Source organism: Zeus faber (assembly GCF_960531495.2).
Source record: "Zeus faber genome assembly, chromosome: 1".
NCBI classification, from domain to species: domain Eukaryota; kingdom Metazoa; phylum Chordata; class Actinopteri; order Zeiformes; family Zeidae; genus Zeus; species Zeus faber.
In genome coordinates, this window is record NC_137193.1 from 41,639,396 (window position 1) to 41,657,459 (window position 18,064).

At 43.8% G+C, this 18,064-nt stretch overlaps 1 protein-coding gene across 2 annotated transcripts in view; it reads right to left on the minus strand.

Annotated features, from left to right (window-relative positions):
* LOC307234436 (serine/threonine-protein kinase stk11-like) overlaps positions 1-17,713 on the minus strand; it is a 40,021-nt gene extending 22,308 nt beyond the window's left edge. For both annotated transcript variants that reach the window (XM_080006155.1, XM_080006156.1), the window contains exons 1-8: positions 17,545-17,713; positions 15,994-16,874; positions 15,472-15,555; positions 6,561-6,650; positions 6,324-6,456; positions 5,729-5,865; positions 5,456-5,583; positions 5,076-5,133 (exon numbers count right to left, since the gene is read on the minus strand). In XM_080006155.1, coding sequence (XP_079862281.1) covers positions 5,076-5,133; positions 5,456-5,583; positions 5,729-5,865; positions 6,324-6,456; positions 6,561-6,650; positions 15,472-15,555; positions 15,994-16,220 — 857 coding nt within the window. In that variant the 5' untranslated portion in view covers positions 16,221-16,874; positions 17,545-17,713. The remainder of the gene's footprint in view (positions 1-5,075; positions 5,134-5,455; positions 5,584-5,728; positions 5,866-6,323; positions 6,457-6,560; positions 6,651-15,471; positions 15,556-15,993; positions 16,875-17,544) is intronic.
* Between the last annotated feature and the right edge of the window lie 351 nt (positions 17,714-18,064).

The following is an 18,064-nucleotide window of genomic DNA, read 5'->3' on the forward strand; positions in this document are numbered from 1 at the left end:
CAAGGACCAGTCTTACTGCATGCCGGGCAGATCTATTAAGGACAATTTGTTTTTAATGAGAGATTTGTTTGACCTGTGTAATTTCAATAACATCGATGCGTTCGACCGAGTGGACCACGGTTTTCTGTTTTTGACCATGAAGGCATTTGGGTTCAGGGATGGGTTTCTTAACTATGTGCAGCTCCTTTACAGGGCATCCTGCCTGATCAAAGTGGGCGGGGGGTTGAGTTGTCCACTCCCTGTAGAGAGAGGGATAAGGCAGGGCTGCCCCATCTCTGGCCAGCTCTACTCCCTTGCTATAGAACCTCTTCTGCACACTTTAAGGAACAGGCTGAGTGGGCTCTCCCTACTGGGGCTGCCACAGAGGCGCTGGTTGTCGCCACTTATGCGGACGATGTCAATGTTTTCGTCACCGACCAGGATGACGACGGGGGTGGTGGCTTGCTTGGGGATGTATCAGACCGCCTCGTCTGCTACGGTAAACTGGGAGAAGAGCGAGGCCTTGCAGGTGGGGAGGTGGGGGGGGGGGGGGGGGGGGGACGCCTCCTGAGCTACCAGGGGGCCTGAGGTGGGGAACAACAGGAATGAAGGTTTTTGGGGTGTTTTTGGGCTCGGAGCAGTACCAGATGCAGAACTGGGCTGGTGTGGTGGAGAAGGTGTGTGCCAGACTGTCCAGGTGGAAATGGCTGCTACCCCAGTTGTCCTACAGGGGGAGGGTGCTGGTTGCTAATAACTTGGTTGCCTCCACCTTATGGCACCGACTGACCATTCTGAATCCACCTGGAGGCCTGCTCGAAGAGGTCTAGTGGGCCATCGTCAACTTCTTCTGGTCCGGTCAGCACTGGATAAGAGCTGCAGCCCTCTATCTGCCGGTCCAGGAGGGGGGGTCAAGGCCTCATTGACACTGCATCCAAGGTCACGGCGTTCCGCCTCCAAACGTCGCAGAGGCTGATGTACGGTTGTGGACTGCGTTGGCTGGACACAGCGAAGGTGCTGCTGAGGCGGGCGCGGCGCCTCTCTTATGACAAGCAGCTGTTTCTGCTGTGGACCGATGGGATGGACTTGACAGGGCTGACTCCTTTCTACCAGTCAGTGCTGCAGTCATGGCAGGTTTTTAAGTTCCACCGTGACACCACAGCTGCCCCTGGGATGTGGCGGTTTGGGGAGCCTTTGTTTAAGAACTCACTGCTGGAATCCGGCCTCCTTTCCTTCTCCAGCCTGCCCTCCAGCTTGCACAAGGCTCGGTGCATCAAGCTGGGTCGTCTGCGAAGACGTCTGCGGAGGAGCTCATGGAGACAACTGGCATCAGGTCCTCCAGACTGCTGCATAGGTTGGTGGATGAAGTCCGTGCTTCACTGCCAGTGGCCTATAGGGCTTTTATTGACAGCCGTGCTCTGACTGACCAATGGGACGGTGAGGGCGAGGTCGTGTGTCCCTCGGTGACGGTCTCTCCGGCTGTGCAGTGGGAGGAGGAGCGGGACAGCCTCCTGACCTTTGCCACTCCCAAGCTGGGGGGGTTTGAGGCTGTAGGCAAGAAAGCCGCCAGGTATCTGGCAGAAGTGCCAGGTATCTGGCACGCCTGGATTCCAGCACGGGGGCGGGATGCGTCTTCTGCTCTGAGAGGGAGACGCTGCAGCAGTGGAGTACTGGAGCGGTGGGTTCGGGGTCTGGGGGAGAGCTTCTCCTTTAAACTCTTTATTTTCAGTCCTGTTTACACTGTGTCAAACAAATCTGTCCATGTCCTGGTGAACAGTTTCGGGGGTGGCCAAGCTGGCCATTTGGAAAAGCAGAAGGAACGCTGTGTTGGGTCAGGGGTCAGTAGACCCGGCCCAGATGACGATTGGTCTGCTCTCAGCCCGCCTCAGGGTGAAGTTTGAGTTTTACAAACTGACCGGCAAATTGGACACTTTCAGGAGTGTATAGGGTGTTAGGGAGGTGCTGTACTCAGTCCAGGATGATTCCCTCATTGTTAACCTGTGATTTTTCGTGTGGTAGCTGTAATCTTTTTATTTTCACCTCTCTCTCTCTTTCTTTTTCTGTCTCTTCCTTGCTTCTTTTGTATCCTCTCTCTCTCTCTCTCTCTCTCTCTCTCTCTCCCCCCCCCCTCCCTCCCTCCCTCCCTCTCTCTCTGACATGAGTGAGTAATGTTTGGCGATTGAAAGCTGGAGAGACGAGGAGACCTTGGCCTTTTGTTTTGTAACAACTCATGAAGTGTTGGTGATGACAGCGTAGCCACAGGGGCATGAGGTAGGAAGCTCCAAGTGTGTGAGAGAAAGTGTATGTGTGAGTGAAAGTGTATTAACAACGTCTTGTGTTTCGGCGAGTATGTGCGTGTGTGTGTCAGGGGAGGGACTTTTTTTATAACCTTATTGTGTAAAGTAGTTTGTGTGTGAGCGTGGGCATAAGTGTGGAAGGCGTGAGCGTGGTGAAGTGCGTTTGGCGTGGGAAGTGCCTGTGCATGTGGGTGTCGGCGCTGGCCAGGATGGGTTTTCTCGCTGCTGTTTCGCTCACAGTAGCTGTCACAAGCGCTATCTCGGTCTGCGTGCCTCATCGGTGCTCTTCGTCCTTTCCCACTTAAAACCTCCGCATGCGCTGTTTATCGGAAATGATTCTTTCTTCCATGTTTCCTGAGAATGAGAGCACTTTTGCCCACGACGCTGCTCTCTGATCTGGTGTGGAGCAGCTCTCCTCGCTCTACCACCTCCACCACTGCGCTTTAGTATATGAGCAATAATCTAACTACAAATGAAGGAATCTCTGGATGTATGTATGTCCTTCAATAACCTCGACAACCGTTCATCCAATGTACTTCACACTTGGCGGGTGTATTACTGGGGACCCAAGGACATGGATATACGTCTATACATGTGTAATATTAATAAACTTTGAATTAACAAGCGAACAGCAGGCCGCTCAGCTCTCTGCAGCAGCAGCGGGACAGGGCTTCAGAGCTCTGTGATTGAAGCTGCCTTCACACATCCACTCCGGACAATGTCCAGATAATGTCAGGACTTGATTATCTGGACATTGTCCGGAGTTGCCCTTTCACGCATGGAGCAAAAATCCTGAGATTGTCCGTGTCAGATGCGTTTACACTACCTGGAAATAATCTGTTTGGTTTAGACAAGGGGCAAATAAATTGCATCGACTTAGAATGGCGCCTCGACTCATTTTAAGACCCCATTAATGTTCATATTTACACATAGCAAGGTAATTAATTTGAAATACTTTTCTGCCCTTTCGCTTGTTTAAATATTTAGACGGCAGGCAGCCTTTATTTCCAGATAATATTTACTCTTTCTCCAGCGGTGCTCATTCAATCTGGAGCTGTATTGAAATAGTTTGCTAGCTTCCACATATGGCAGAGAGATTGATTTGAGACCTTGTTGTTGATGGCAGGTGCCACGGAGGGGGAAGAGGTCGCTAATAGAGGTTCATGAATCAAATAAGGATTGATCATTCATCAGTCAAAACAAAAAAATGAAGAAACTAACAGAAAGCGTTGGTGACGGCAAATCCTGCATCGGAAAATAGCAGCGTCGGAAAATAATGTATAATGGGCCAATAATGTCACTAGTCACGTGACAACACATGGACCTGTCCTTCTTTTTTTTTTCCCCCCACTGTCTTTTGTTTTTTGCACCATTAAAGTGAGAGCTGTCATCTTTCCATCTTTGTTTCTTTCTCTCCCTCTCTCTGTCTGTCTATCAGAGAACCTTCACGTAACACCAGCGCACAGTTATGCTTCAATCATTTGGTGCCATGGAAACTGCAGCCTGCGATGGTAGGAATATGGGCTCTTGTGTAGTCCAGAGAATAAAAGTGGAAAGCTGGAGGAAGAAAAAGAAAGCCTCTGGCAGAGGCGGTATAGAAATGTTGTAATTAGTCTTACGATTCCAGCAGAATGAATGGCCTGTTCCATAAAGCAGAGTCACCATCACTTTTCAGAAAAAAAAAAAGCATATGCCACATTACAGTATCAACCATTTGCTCCAAAGAACATTTGTGGTGTGAAAGAGAAGGAATTAAAGGGATAAATCTGAACCACCGTGTGCTGACTTTCACCCAAAGCCAAAGATCACAGTTAAAGTTATGACTATACAGTAATTGCTTTTACTCCCTTGGAGTCTTCTGATGAAACAGACATTTCCACAAAATCCATGCCATAATAGTACATAACTAATTACCATTGCATATGAATACAATTGAGCCATGAGGCTGTTTGATTGAAGTGAGAACAGTTTTCAAGGGACGAACCAATTCCACTTTTTCACTGCACAGACTGATTCTGAGGCCTGAATGTGATGTGCCACCCAAGACAAAGTACTGATCTGATCCATTACTTTCATTGAACTGTATAGCCTTTGCCTTTGTTTATTAGAACTGAGTGTGTGGGGATGGGTGATTTAACCCATACTCATCGATTGCTCTGGTGAGCAACAATGGCACAGCCACCCCTGATCCTGAGCCAAGACAGGTGTGGCTGCTTAAATCACAAGACTCCCACATCACAAGGACATACTGACATACAGCAGCAGAAGTCTCATAGTATCAGCTTTTTCTGTGGTGATATTCTCCAATATTGATACGCCATTTTTGCCTGGGATCAGACCTCGACTCCAGTGATTTCCAACCATCCGTTGATAAGATTTTGTCCCCGGAACCCCAATCGGAGAATAATTTTGTTGTTAGATATTATTTAGAAACTAGGATGTAATTAGAATGAAAACAGTTGTTATTGTACATTCTGTAACGGTGCTAATGTCTTGTAAATTAAATAATGACGAAGTTTACCTATTTATAATTTTGCTGGGGACCCCCTGAAGGACCCCTGGGACTCCATGTTGACAACCATTGCTATAAATGCATGGTACAGAAGAGCTGCCACACTTAATTTACCTGTCTGGAGAATGAGAGCAAGAAATCTTGAGTGTCTCCTCAGGCAAACAGTGCTGCTCACACACCCCACACAAAAAACACAAACACTTGTGGTCCCGTATAAAATTATTGTGAAATTTAATTTGCACATCATTTTGTGAAGACAGGAGTGTGAAGACAGGAGTGTGATTACTTACTTATGCTGCCTGATTTGCTGTATTGAGAACCTCTGCACGGGGTCGTATTCAAGCATCCCTGGAACAACGGTAAGTAGGACAGTGATTTTGGATGTAATTTTAACACTTTCTGTATCGTCGGCGTTGACAGGTTGTGTCAACACTGACAACTTCTTTTATTGTTGTGTTGAATAACCAAATAATCTTTGACTTAGAGCTACAAACAACCACAATTAGAGCTAAAAAGGCTTTTATCAAGCTGAAAAAAAAATGTATAAAGAAAACAGTATTTCAAACACAACCGGTTGTTTTGCTTTTTAAAGAAAATCCATTCACTGCACTCTTTGCTATGTAAAACAATAAAGGTATAAGAGATTTTTTTAAGCGTTTCAAAATTTTACCTCTGAGAAGGTCGGAGAGGAGCGGGCCGCACTCCTTGGGGATAGAATACTCTCCTCTGCCGATGTTCTCAAAGAGCTTGTAGATGTTGTCACCTTCAAACGGGTACAAACTGGTTGTGATGTTGTATCTGAAATGAGCAGAGTACACATCACATTGAGCAGTGCATTCTCTTACTCAATGACTTTTAGGTGTACAGAAACTGTAATCCATCCCATCCAATAAATTTATTCTGAGCAGGTCAGAGCATCAAGCCTTCACAAATCTGTCCTTACAATGTGACACCCGCTGACCAAATGTCGACCTTAAACCCTGAGAAGGTATCCAGGCCGTTGGCGATCTCTGGAGGCTGGAAGGCAGGAGAACCCTGGCTCGTCCTGCACGTGTCATCCTCCGCGAACGGTGCTAGCGCCTGGAAGAGGTTTAGCAGATCATCATAACAACATACATTCTATTGGAGAATTTTACTTTTAAGGGAATTCAATTACATTTGTAGACAGAACTCAAATCATGCATAAAATGTGCATGTTTTATTACTGCTGCATTGTCACCGATAATGGAGGTTTTGAACATGGTTTTAAACGTCCTTTGAATGTGGATTTCTAAAGCAGTTTGAGTGGGTGCCGCTTTGAGTCCCGCCATGTTTAAGTTGCACTTAATTTTGCACTTACACCTGTTATCTCTGGGATTTTATTAATATTTTTAACTTTTTATTTCAATGCTTTTATTCTTTGATATTTTTATGTCTTGCATGTCTTGTGTAACGCACTTTGATTTGCCGTTGTGTATGAAATGCGCTGTACAAATAAACTGTCCTTTCCTTGCCTTGAAAAGAGCAAAATAAGAGTAAACGTGTGCAAACATACTTACTTCTGCAACGCCGAGGTCGGAGATTTTGAGCATTCCATCCGTGGTCAGCAGCAGATTGCCTGGTTTGATGTCTTTGTGCACAATACCCTGGCCGTGCAGGTACTCCAGACCATCCAGCAGCTGGCAGAAATAACTAGAAATAAAGCACAATAACAAATTCTTTGGCCAGCTAATTTAATTTAAAAATAAATAAATTCAGTGAGCATGGCATTATGGTAGTATGAGATCATCAGTTACCCGTGGGCCTGGTAGACTGGAAACCTTCTCTTGGGGATGCTGTCCAGCATCTCCTGCATCCCACACACACAGTACTCCATCACCATATACGTAGTACAGTCAAGGAAATCAGAAAGGGACAGATCGCAGTATGCGCACAAGAACATCAAAAACTCTCAAGTAGTTTCAGAGGTATTAAAATTTTCTCTCATGTGTGGTCTTTTTGCACTGGAGGCCAGTAGACATAATGCATGCTAGATCTGTACAAACTTTGAAATTATTTAAAAACTATTTTTATAAAAGTTGATCATAACCATTTTTTTGATATTCATAGTTTGTGCCATCCTTGTGTTAGTATTCATTAACATTTATTCTTTTGCTCTTAGTTATTTTATTACTTTGAGTTACTATTATTATTGAATTGATTATTTATTATTTAGTTAATATGGCAAATTATAAATATTTAAATAGAAATTATTCCTGTTACTAGTCAAATATACCAACGATGAATGAGTCTCAACAAAACCGTCGACTGAACAGACTTTGAGAGGACCCGTCCAATCTGTTTTGATAACCTGTGGCGGTTTAAACATTCATAAAGTACCTCTAACTCAAATGGAATCACACACCGATAGGCGCTTTTTCCCCCTTAAGATTTGCCAGGAAGGATTAGAGACGTCAGCGCTGGTGAAAGGGGCTTATTCAAGTTGAGTAAGAAGCACTTCAGATCCATCACAAGCCGCTCTTAACGCAGGCGCAGAAGATGAACACCACACCAGGGAGTCTCCATCCTGCTGGGGAGCAGCAGAGGAAGAGCCGGCGATAATGCCAGCGATATTTATTAGTAAAAGTTAAAGTACCACATTAAAAATTCTACTCAGGTAAAAATATATGGTATATTATATGACATATAAAAATGAAACCAAAAACGTGTGGTCAAATCCGGTCATGATATCTCAAACATGCAGATCCTGAATAAAATTTCCAAAAATAATTACAAGGACATGGACCTAATGAGTCATTGATGAGCAATCCTAAATGAGCAGTTTGATAGATCCAGGCCCTGATTTAGATATCTCCAAATAGAAATCCTGAAATCTTTTAAACTAAAGTGTGACTGCTTGAGAAATGTAGGTCAGACATTCGCTTTGAAATGTAGTGGAGTAAAAGTATTGTACCCCCCCCCCCCCCACCCCACTCCCCACCACTGAAGGGGGGCGGGAGGGGGCTGAGGATGAGAGGGAAAGAACAAAGGGCATGCAGAGCAACAGGAAGAGGAAAAGGCGAAGGAGGTGAAGTGGGCAGGAGGGAGAGCTGCTGCTCGGGCACCGTGCACCTCCATTAAACAGCCCTGTTAATGAAGCGCTGGAGGGATTTCACATGAGCAATGAGATGCGCACCGGAAGCCACGGGCACGGGGGGGGTCAACGGAGTCAAAGTTAGTAACATGGGGGGTGGGGTCAACCCAGCCTCATCACAGCTCCGACCCTCATTGCCAGTTCAATCAGTAACACACATTAGCAGCAAATTGAGTGGACGGAAGATGCAGCTGCCTGCGAAGGGGCTGCGGCCGGCAGAGCAATTACCACACAGAGCCACGTTAAGAGGCTGATGTACATACCATGGTGACATCAGACTAGGCTGTGGACGGAGTAAGGGACGGAAGGAAGCGAGAACGAGAGATGGAGGGTCAGAAAAAGAAAGAGCAGTGGTGAAGAGACTTTTACCCGATTAATTTTATGTCAGGGCATTTGTACTTTTTCTACAGTAAAAGGCCTGAGTACTTCCTCCACCACCAAGAAACAGAGATGGGGATAGAGACCAAGATATGAGACTCTAATGTCTCCTTGTGTTTAGTTTCCAGGGCCTTAATATTGTCTGGCCGTCGACAGGCAAAACATGCTCTGCTTTATTAGTATTTCTGTTTCCCTAGTACTGTACTCTCATGTTGTCATTCATGTGTCGTAAAAGGAAATACTGCCAGAAATAGATGTCCGGGAAAGTATAGGTACATCCAAGCAAGTACAGAGACAAGCAAGTCCATCTATTGGCTCGTGATGACAATGAAGTCAGAATTTCAAGTTGAACAAGTCATAACTGACTCATTATCACTGGATCTAAGATGTCAACAGCCGCTTTATGAGAAATGATTTGAATATTGAGACAGTAATGAAATTATCTTACTATCAAATCAATGCCCAGGGCAGATGGGGGCCAAAGCCTAATCAGAAATTTATGAGACAGGAAGGACGGGATTCCTATGAAGCAACGACTACACAAACTTTGATGAGGAGAGGAAAAAATATACTTTGTTCTGTCAGGCTACACTTTTTTTAGGGGGGGAATTGCCAGATGAAGGGTGCCCTCTCCTGCCCATTTGAAGTAATTACAACAACTCGTTCTTTTCCTCACATAATGTGGAATGCGGACAACAAATCTGATTTCCATACCAGATCGGTTGAGGCCTGGGTTGACAACGACCGCCACTGGTGCCGTTAGCCAACAGGGTGCCAGTGGAAATTGTGCTACTGTCGGCCAAAGAAGAAAAAGAGGGCGAAGGTGTATCCGGAAACAGCAGGAGAGGAAGAAGGCTAGGAGAGTAGAGTTGAGAGTAGAAACTCTGAACGTTGGCACTATGAAGGGTGAAGAGAGCGAGCTGGCTGACATGATGGAGAGAAGGAACCTTGTACTAGATGTACTATGTGTACAAGAGACCAGGTGGAAGGGGAGTAAGGCCAGGAGTATGACAGCCGAGAACAAACTGTTCTACCATGGAGTGGATGGCAGGAGAATTGGGGTAGGGAAAGTCTTGAAGGAAGAAAAAGTCAAGAGTGTTTTGGAGGTGACGAGAGTGTCAGACAGAGTGATGAGCATGAAGCTGGAAATTGATGAGGTGATAACAAATGTGGTCAGTGCATATGCTTCCCAAGTTGGGTGTGAGATGGAAGAGAAGGAAGAATTCTTTAGTGAGTTGGATGTAGTGTTGGAGAGCGTCCCCAAGGGACAGAGAGTGGTCATTGGAGCAGATCTCAATGGGCATGTTGGCGAAGGGATAAGAGACAGAGGTGACGAGAAGGTGATGGGTAGGTATGGTGTCAAGAAAAGGAATGTGGAAGGACTGTGTGGAAGGATGGTGGTGGATTTCCCCAAAAGGATGAAATTGGCTGTTGTGAATACATATTTCAGGAAGAGGGAGGAACACAGGGTGACATACAAGAGTGGAGGAAGGTGCACACAGGTGGACTACATCTTATGCAGGAGGTGCAATCTGAAAGAGATTAGTGACTGCAAAGTGGTGGTAGGGGAGTGTGTTGCTAGGCAGCATCGGATGGTGGTCTGTAGGATGACTCTGGAGGCCAAGAAGAGGAAGAGAGTTAAAGAAGCATCAAAGATAAAATGGTGGAAGTTGAAAAAGGAGGAGTGTTGCATGCAATTTAGGGAAGAGGTAAGGCAGGCAATAGGTGGGGATGAACGGTTACCAGCTCACTGGGAAACAACTGCAGAAGTGGTGAGGGACACAGCCAAGAAGGTGCTCTGTGTATCATGCAAAGAGGAGGAAAGAGGAAGGAAGACAGGGACTATTGGTGGTTGAATGAGGAAGTACAAGAGAGCATAGAGCAGAAGAGTTTGGTGAAGAAGAAATGGGATTGCCAGAGAGATGAAGAAAGAAGACAGGAGTACAAGCTGATGCGGCACAAGGCGAAAAGAGAAGTGGCAAAGGAAAAGGAAAAGGCATACAACGAGCAGTATGAGAGGTTGGACAGTAAGGAAGGAGAAAAGGACTTGTACCGATTGGCAAGACAAAGGGACCAAGCTGGGAAGGATGTACAGCAGGTTAGGGTGATGAGGAGAGTGTGTTGAGAAGGTGGAAGGAGTACTTTGAGGAGTTGATGAATGAAGAAAATGAGAGGGAGAGAAGAATGGATGATGTGGGCATAGTGGATCAAGAAGTGCAGCAAATTAGCAAGGATGAGATGAGAACAGCATTAAAGGAGATGAAGAGTGGAAAGGCAGTTGGCCCAGATGACATACCTGGGGAAGGACTGAAATGTTAAGGTGGGATGGCAGTGGCGTTCCTAACGAGACTGTTTAACAGCCTCCTGGAAAGGGAGAGGATGCCAGAGGAATGGGGAAGAAGTGTACTGGTACCCATCTTCAAGAATAAGGGAGACATACAGAGCTGTAGTAATTACAGGGGAATAAAGTTGATCAGCAGCATGAAGCTATGGGAAGGGTAGTGGAGGCTAGGTTAAGAGGAGAGGTGGCATGAGGAAGTCGGGGGTGGCAGAGAAGTACATAAGAGAGGTACAGGATATGTATGAGGGCAGTGAGACAGTAGTAAGGTGTGCAGTAGGTGTGATGAAGGCATTCAAAGTGGAGGTGGGATTGCATCAAGGATCAGCTCTGAGCCCTTTCTTGTTTTCAGTGGTGATGGACAGGTTAACAGATGAAATCAGGCAGGAGTCTCCGTGGACTATGATGTTTGCAGATGACATTGTGATCTGTAGCGAGAGTAGGGAGCAGGTGGAGGAGAGCCTGGAGAAGTGGAGGCATGCATTAGAGAGAAGAGGAATGAAAGTCAGCAGGAGTAAGACAGAATACATGTGCCTGAATGGGAGGGAAGGCGGCGCAAATCTGAGAATGGAAGGGGTGGAGGTGGAGAAGGCGGATAAGATCAAGTAGTTGGGGTAGACCATCCAAAGAAGCGAAGAGTGCAGGAGAGAGGTGAAGAAGAGAGTACAGGCAGGGTGAAGTGGGTGGAGAAGAGTGTCCGGAGTGATCTGTGACAGAAGGGTTCCAGCAAGAGTGAAGGGGAAGGTCTAGAGGACAGTAGTGAGACCAGCCATGTTGTACGGTTTAGAGCAGTGGCACTGACAAAAAGGCAGGTGGCTGAACTGGAGGTGGCAAAGTTGAGGATGTTGAGATTTTCATTGGGAGTGACAAGGATGGACAGGATTAAGAATGAGTACATTAGAGGGACAGCTCAGGTTGGACAGTTTGGTGAAAAAGTGAGAGAAGCGAGATTGAGATGGTTTGGACATGTGTGTAGGAGAGATGAGAGTTACATTGGGAGAAGGATGCTGAGGATGGAGCTGCCAGGCAAGAGGAAAAGAGGAAGGCCAAAGAGAAGGTTTATGGATGTGGTGAGGGAGGACATGCAGTGGTGTAAGGGAGGAAGATGTGCAGAACAGAAGGTATTAGAGGCAGATGATCTGCTGTGGCGACCCCTAACGGGAGCAGCCGAAAGCAAATTACAGTTATTTTTCCTCACATACTCAAGTACGTTGGAGGATAGGGTGTTTATTGATTTAGTATGTAGTATTGATACTGCGGGATCGATACTTCAATACTCACAAGCTACTCATATGGTATTGATTCCTTTAAAAACATATCGATAATAACATTAGATAAATACAAAACGGGGGTGGCTGCATCGCTTGCAAATGTTGTCAGTACTTTTGTAGAGTGTTTGTGCCAATAAACAGCCCTAGCTGGCCCATGTCACATGACTATGGAAACCAGTATGCAGATCTGCCAACCTTTGGAAAATATTTTGAGTACCAGAATAGTGTAACAGAGTCACCGCGATGTTTGAGTTACTGCAGCTAAATGACTCCACCAGTTATTCACACCGTAACCGTCTTGTAACGAGGCTCATCACATCGTATGTGAGCTACTACGGCTATATAACTATATTCAGTATACACATTCATCTCATAAGGATATACCCCTTGAAAGGCATCATCTTTTAAAGTTACCGAACATGTTTATCAACTAGAGATGTACCATTTGCAATTTTCTTGGCCGATTCAGATTCCTGATTTTTCTTAAGTCTGACCTGCTGATTCCAATTTCCGATCTGCTGTACATCAATGACAAATACATTGCATGGTCTGATTACAGTCACGTGACACGTGAACATGGAACGGTCACTTAGTTTCAGTATAATTCAACCTGTCACTCTCACTGAGTTTAAGGACCCAACAACTAATCTGGAAATGTCCAGTTCAAACTTCAAATGAAAGACTCTTTCACTTTTAAGATGCAAATATACATTTCTATCATACTGTATTCATACAGTACTTGCCATTTAAAAATAGATTGCAATCGTTCCAAAAAATAAATAAATGGCCGACTCTTCTCACTCTCGCTCACTGGAAGTCCTCCTTCGCTCACCGTGCATTAAACCAACTGAATCAAATCGAACGACTCGTTTTAATGAGTGACTCGTCGAGAACCGAGTCTCAAAAGAAAAGTCAAACTTTTCATCACGCTCTGAGCTCCGCTGTGACAGAGATACGCACTCTGCCCAATGTTGGAATATTGTCAGGCGATAGATAAATAATTGATCTCATCTTCTTTGTTTACCTTGAAGTACCTCCAAACAGCTCTCTTTTTTGAGCATCAACTACCCAACAACGTTATATTATGTTGTATCGGGTTTGAGTATCGGATCATTTTTACCTGTACAGTACATGAGCACAGTATCGGTGTGTACATTTGACCAGTGCAGAATCTGTAAATATATTTGACACTGATGGGTCGATCACCAGTCATGGCCGATTAAGCTGAAAACCGGCTGATGCATCTCATGTTTTTGTTTTGCTTAGTTTCAGCTGGCATTAGGTACCTGCGTATTTTGAGTAAGAATTGCGTAGTTAGTACACAAAATGCGTGCAGGTTGGCAGGTCTGCAGTATGTGACACGGACCGATCGGAGCGCAGAGTCCAGGTTCGCGCAGGTGCACGGCCGGAGCAAACTTGTGAGAAAGAAAACGGAGCGTGGAAATCAAAATAAAGTAAATAAAATGGCAATATCTTTCTGTTTGGATTTCTGAAGAAATGTCAGAATGCAAGAAAATTAATGAGTTGGTTTTTTTTTTCTGAACATTGCTGTCAAGAAATCTAAAATGTATGCCGTATGTACAGTATATGTATGTGACAAATAACCTCTTGAATCTTAAATAGTTGAATAAGTAGAAAGTGGAAGTTGCTTTGGAAAAAATCATGGCCTGATTAAAAAAATCTATACTAAAGTGCAAATGTGCACATGTTTTATGTTATAGTACTTTTTCATGATTAGTATTTTCATTTGTTTTATTCATATTTATGTTATAATTATTTATTAATTTCAGTATGATATAATATTCCGATAAATTATATAGTATTTCTGCAAAATATTGGACAATTTATTTTACACATATAAGTACAAATATTTTTATATAATTGTGCTCATAAATTTGTAATTAATGGCCGGTATTTGTCATGTGATTTATGTGAATGATCTTTATTTTTTTTTCTAAAAATGAACATTATTTTGAAAAATCACATACCAATTTAAGAAATGATCGGTTTCACTAAAACGATTACAAAAAGTATCAGTATCATATAGAATTTAAAAAGTTTGGTATCACCCATACCTAGTATGAGCCACTTCAGAGTATTTTTTGTTGTTTAAGATTTATACAAGTCACATTAGGCAGTCAGTGGACAACCAGAGAGTCGTGGGCCAGGGCTCTCTGCCTGTACATATACAGCTGTTCTGTTTATGTAGGGACAAATTGCTCAAAATTATTAATGCAGCACTATGTAACTTTTGGTGTTTGGGATTTGGCGCCCGTACAGTATCAGAGTGTAAATGCACATTTACAGCAATGTCATAAAACTGGTCTGGTGGCGCAAAATAATTTATTTTACTGGACAAATTTGAAACTTATCGGTGTTTCAATAACAGTCTATCTTACAAACGCTGACATAATGTACACCTAGGTTACGGCACCCCTTGCATGGACCTCACTTCACCACTTCAGTGAGCACTCAGGCCACGGTTCTGGGAGCCGTGGAGAGAGAGGGCGCAGGGATCCCTGCTACCGGTTAGGTACCAGATGTGCTAAGCCTGGCAGATCTGCTCGCACGCACGAGTCAGGGGGTAAAACAAACCCCATGGCACAATGAAAATGAGGACCGGCCAGGTGTGCACCCGCTGAGGTGCCAGGCGCACAACTGGCCCATCTTATCCATGCCGTCAGGGAGGTCGATCAGCTATGTTTTATTAAATGAGCATTATAACAGAACATTTTAACCGGCAAGTTTATTATTTATTGTCTTTTTTAATCTATTTTACCAGGCAAAAAAAAAAAAATTAATTACCGGAGCAAAACATCAAGGAAGTGATGTAGTGCTGTAAAGCGCAACGCACTTTTCCCGCAGTTTTGTTCCCGAACACAGAAATTACATAATGCAAGAACAGCCGTTCGAGGGTGTAGGTGGGATTGAAAGCGGTGCCATTCTCCATATTACAAGTCAGTGTACCATCAAAATGATTTTGAAGCTGTTATGTTTTCACAAAATAAATCATTAATCAAATGTATAATATTATTTTGAAATATACCATAAAAACATTCAAATTGAATAATAATTGGAATGCTGGGATATTCACAGTAATAGCTAATAATAATAACATTTCACAATAAAACTCTATTATTGATGACACCTTTCCCAATGACGATTACCCCAAACACATTTTTTAGAATTTTCACAAATATTATATTCTTATTCTTTCATTCTTTTTTTGCATGTTGCAAGTCTAGATAAACCTTTGCCCTAATGAGAGTCGATCTATATAGAGAACAAATGACATACACAGCTAGTATGTGAAAAAATAATTGTTGCCATGGTGATTTTGCAACATCCCCACGACTCAGACATTAAAGCAGGGTCAGGGATGGGTACAACAAAACGCAAACATTTTCATTTTCATAGGACTTGTATTTTTGCTGCATTTCTATGCTTGTTTTTTGTGGGATTGTGACATGTTGGGCTGTCTTTAAATCATCCGCTTAAATCTTATGGCTGTAACAACCCTACATTAGACGTCACAATTACCCTTAAAACAAAAATTGCAAATAGTGCACACCCATTCAAAAGGATATATCTTCTGCTTCTCCTCATTGTATAAAACATCCACCAATTGAATCACGTTTTTGTGCCGCAATTTTTGAAGCAACTGGATCTCCCTGAGAAAAATAAACCAGGATCAAGAGAGATTAACACCTAAGCAACTGTTAAGATGTAAAACTGAAGGCTTCAAATCTATTCAATTTCTGTCAACCACATAATGATATGAGACAACATTTGTCAGTATAAGAGGTCTGAAATATTTGATGGTGTTTTCTATTTAATTTATTAGAGTTTTGGTCTTGTATTATTAAATTAGTTCTTTTAACCTTGCTGTCAAAAGACCTTAAAAGACATTTACATATGCCACGCTGCATGCAAATCCCAGCAAACCGCATGGGATTTTGGGGATTGTAATAATGTAAATTTACAAAAATGGTAAAGGCATATCCTGTAGGCTTAAACTAAATAACGACAAATACATGAGTAAGTGCCTAAGTATAAACAATGAATAAATAACTCAATAAAATCAGCCTCAAATGATATATGTTACTTACTTTTTGACGTTCGCCTCCCCATTGGGGATCCAACGGAGTTTCTTCTTCTTGAGAATCTTGACAGCTCTTCTGCAGAGGGTTTCGGAGTCGAGCATCTCTTTAACTTTGCCATACGAGCCTTCACCCAGCAGCTCTCCCATCAGGTACTTTCCTATCAGCTTGGCCCGCTTCCTCCTCGGCTGGTAGACGACCTCAGCGGAGTCAAGCCTGTGGATGAAGGCGTCCATGCCCTTCAGCTGCTTCTTCGCGGGGCCCCTCCAGCGGTGCAGGATCCCAGGCGGGTGCTCTAGTCACAGGTGCCCACTGTACAGTACACGCTGTTTCAAAGTGCCCGATTTCATGTGAATAAGTAGGAAGACTGGGCAGTAGTCAATGCAAGATATACACAAGCTGTCGTTAAAGTGACTTAAACGTCAGTGAGAATTATGCAGAAAACGTATTATGGATTCCATTGACATCTATTTAGCCCTCCGCTGGATTGGAGCTATCAAAACAACAAAGTCCAGTTACATGTGTCATCGGAAAGGGCTGGTGAGATGGCTTAGACCAGAGCTCAGGTGAGAACATAAGGCCTAAATCTGGATGTGACCTCAGATTAATACAAGTATGAGCTCATCCATGTCCCTGTAAGACTGGATAGTCCCAGTGGTATGATGTCCACATTGCTCTTCTTGAGCTGTCAAGTTCACCCTACAACCACACGGCTACGGTCAGCACAAAGGTTTGCCTTTAGAAATGGGCAGTGAACAGTGAGCTCAGATGAAGCATCTTCTTCATAGGAAAGTGACATTTCACAGGTGACCGGAGTTCAATCAGTCTCCACGTCCAGGTAACCTGGTGGTCAACAGGGTCCGGCTGCTGCGTCTGGTGCCTGCCCCATTCTGTGAATAACAAGAGTTCCCCATGTAGGTTTAACTCAGTTTTTATAGTATCAGAAGGCTTGCTGTCGGAATTGCTATTGGCGCTTGTTATTATAAGTCCACATGCTGAGTGATGAATTTGCTTGTTCAATTTCAATGCAAACATGTTAAATAATTCACTGACAAGCTGTTGCAGAGATCATATGCTGTCAACAGCAATGGCCAAAAGCAGAGCTGTCACAATCATGACATTTCAGTTGAGAATTCATACAAATAACATTAACAATTTAACTGTCTATTTTTACATTTAATGCTACTGTGCAGTAATAATAATAGTGTAAAAAATGTATAGTGTACCAGTCTAATGCAGAAAAGCCGTCTTTTGACAATGAACATTTGAACATTAAAATTTGCCAGTTAATTTCCCCCAAGCCAACTGTTCTGAAAATCCACCTGATTCACATTCTACATATTGCGATATTTCAAACACTGACATCAAAATACCGGACACATTTTGGATTGTGGAATCATAAAAAAAGATGTCACAATAATGAAATAATGCATTATGCAATAACTGTGACAGCTCTAGCCAGACCATGCACGGATCGGACTGTTAGCCGCTTGTTTCTGCACATGCATGGGATTTAGCTTAGCGGGGTAACGTTAGCTACAATGCTACAAGACTAAGTACATGTCAAGGTTGTGGCTCGTCGTCCATAAGTCAAACTCGGTGCTTTGTCGTAACAGGTCGGAGGTGATAAAAGATAATATCTTCATCAGCTTAGAGCCTCAATCCGGTAGAGGACAGTGCCGGGCGCCGCTCTACTCCCTGGCTGTCACAGCACCGGGGAACTTGTTTACATACGCCATGCTTCTGCCGCAAGGGATTGTGGGTAGGGGAATTGGGGAATAAATATCACCCGAGCAGTGACGATCAACCCGCGGCTCTTTGAAAGGTTGAGTCAAATTGGATTAAACGAGGGAAGTTTAACCAATTTTGTCCGTGACGTTGTCTGCAGTATTATCGAAACTGAATTTCCCAGACGGCACATCGACCTATGATGGCTTTGAGAGAGAGAGCCCACCCACAGAGATCTGTTTCCTGGTGGTGATCGATGATCTGTTAACTGAGTGATCGATGGCTGATCGTCTGGTTTCCACTGACACGCTACACGCACCACGACGGCCTCCAGGCAATTAATAAATATAAG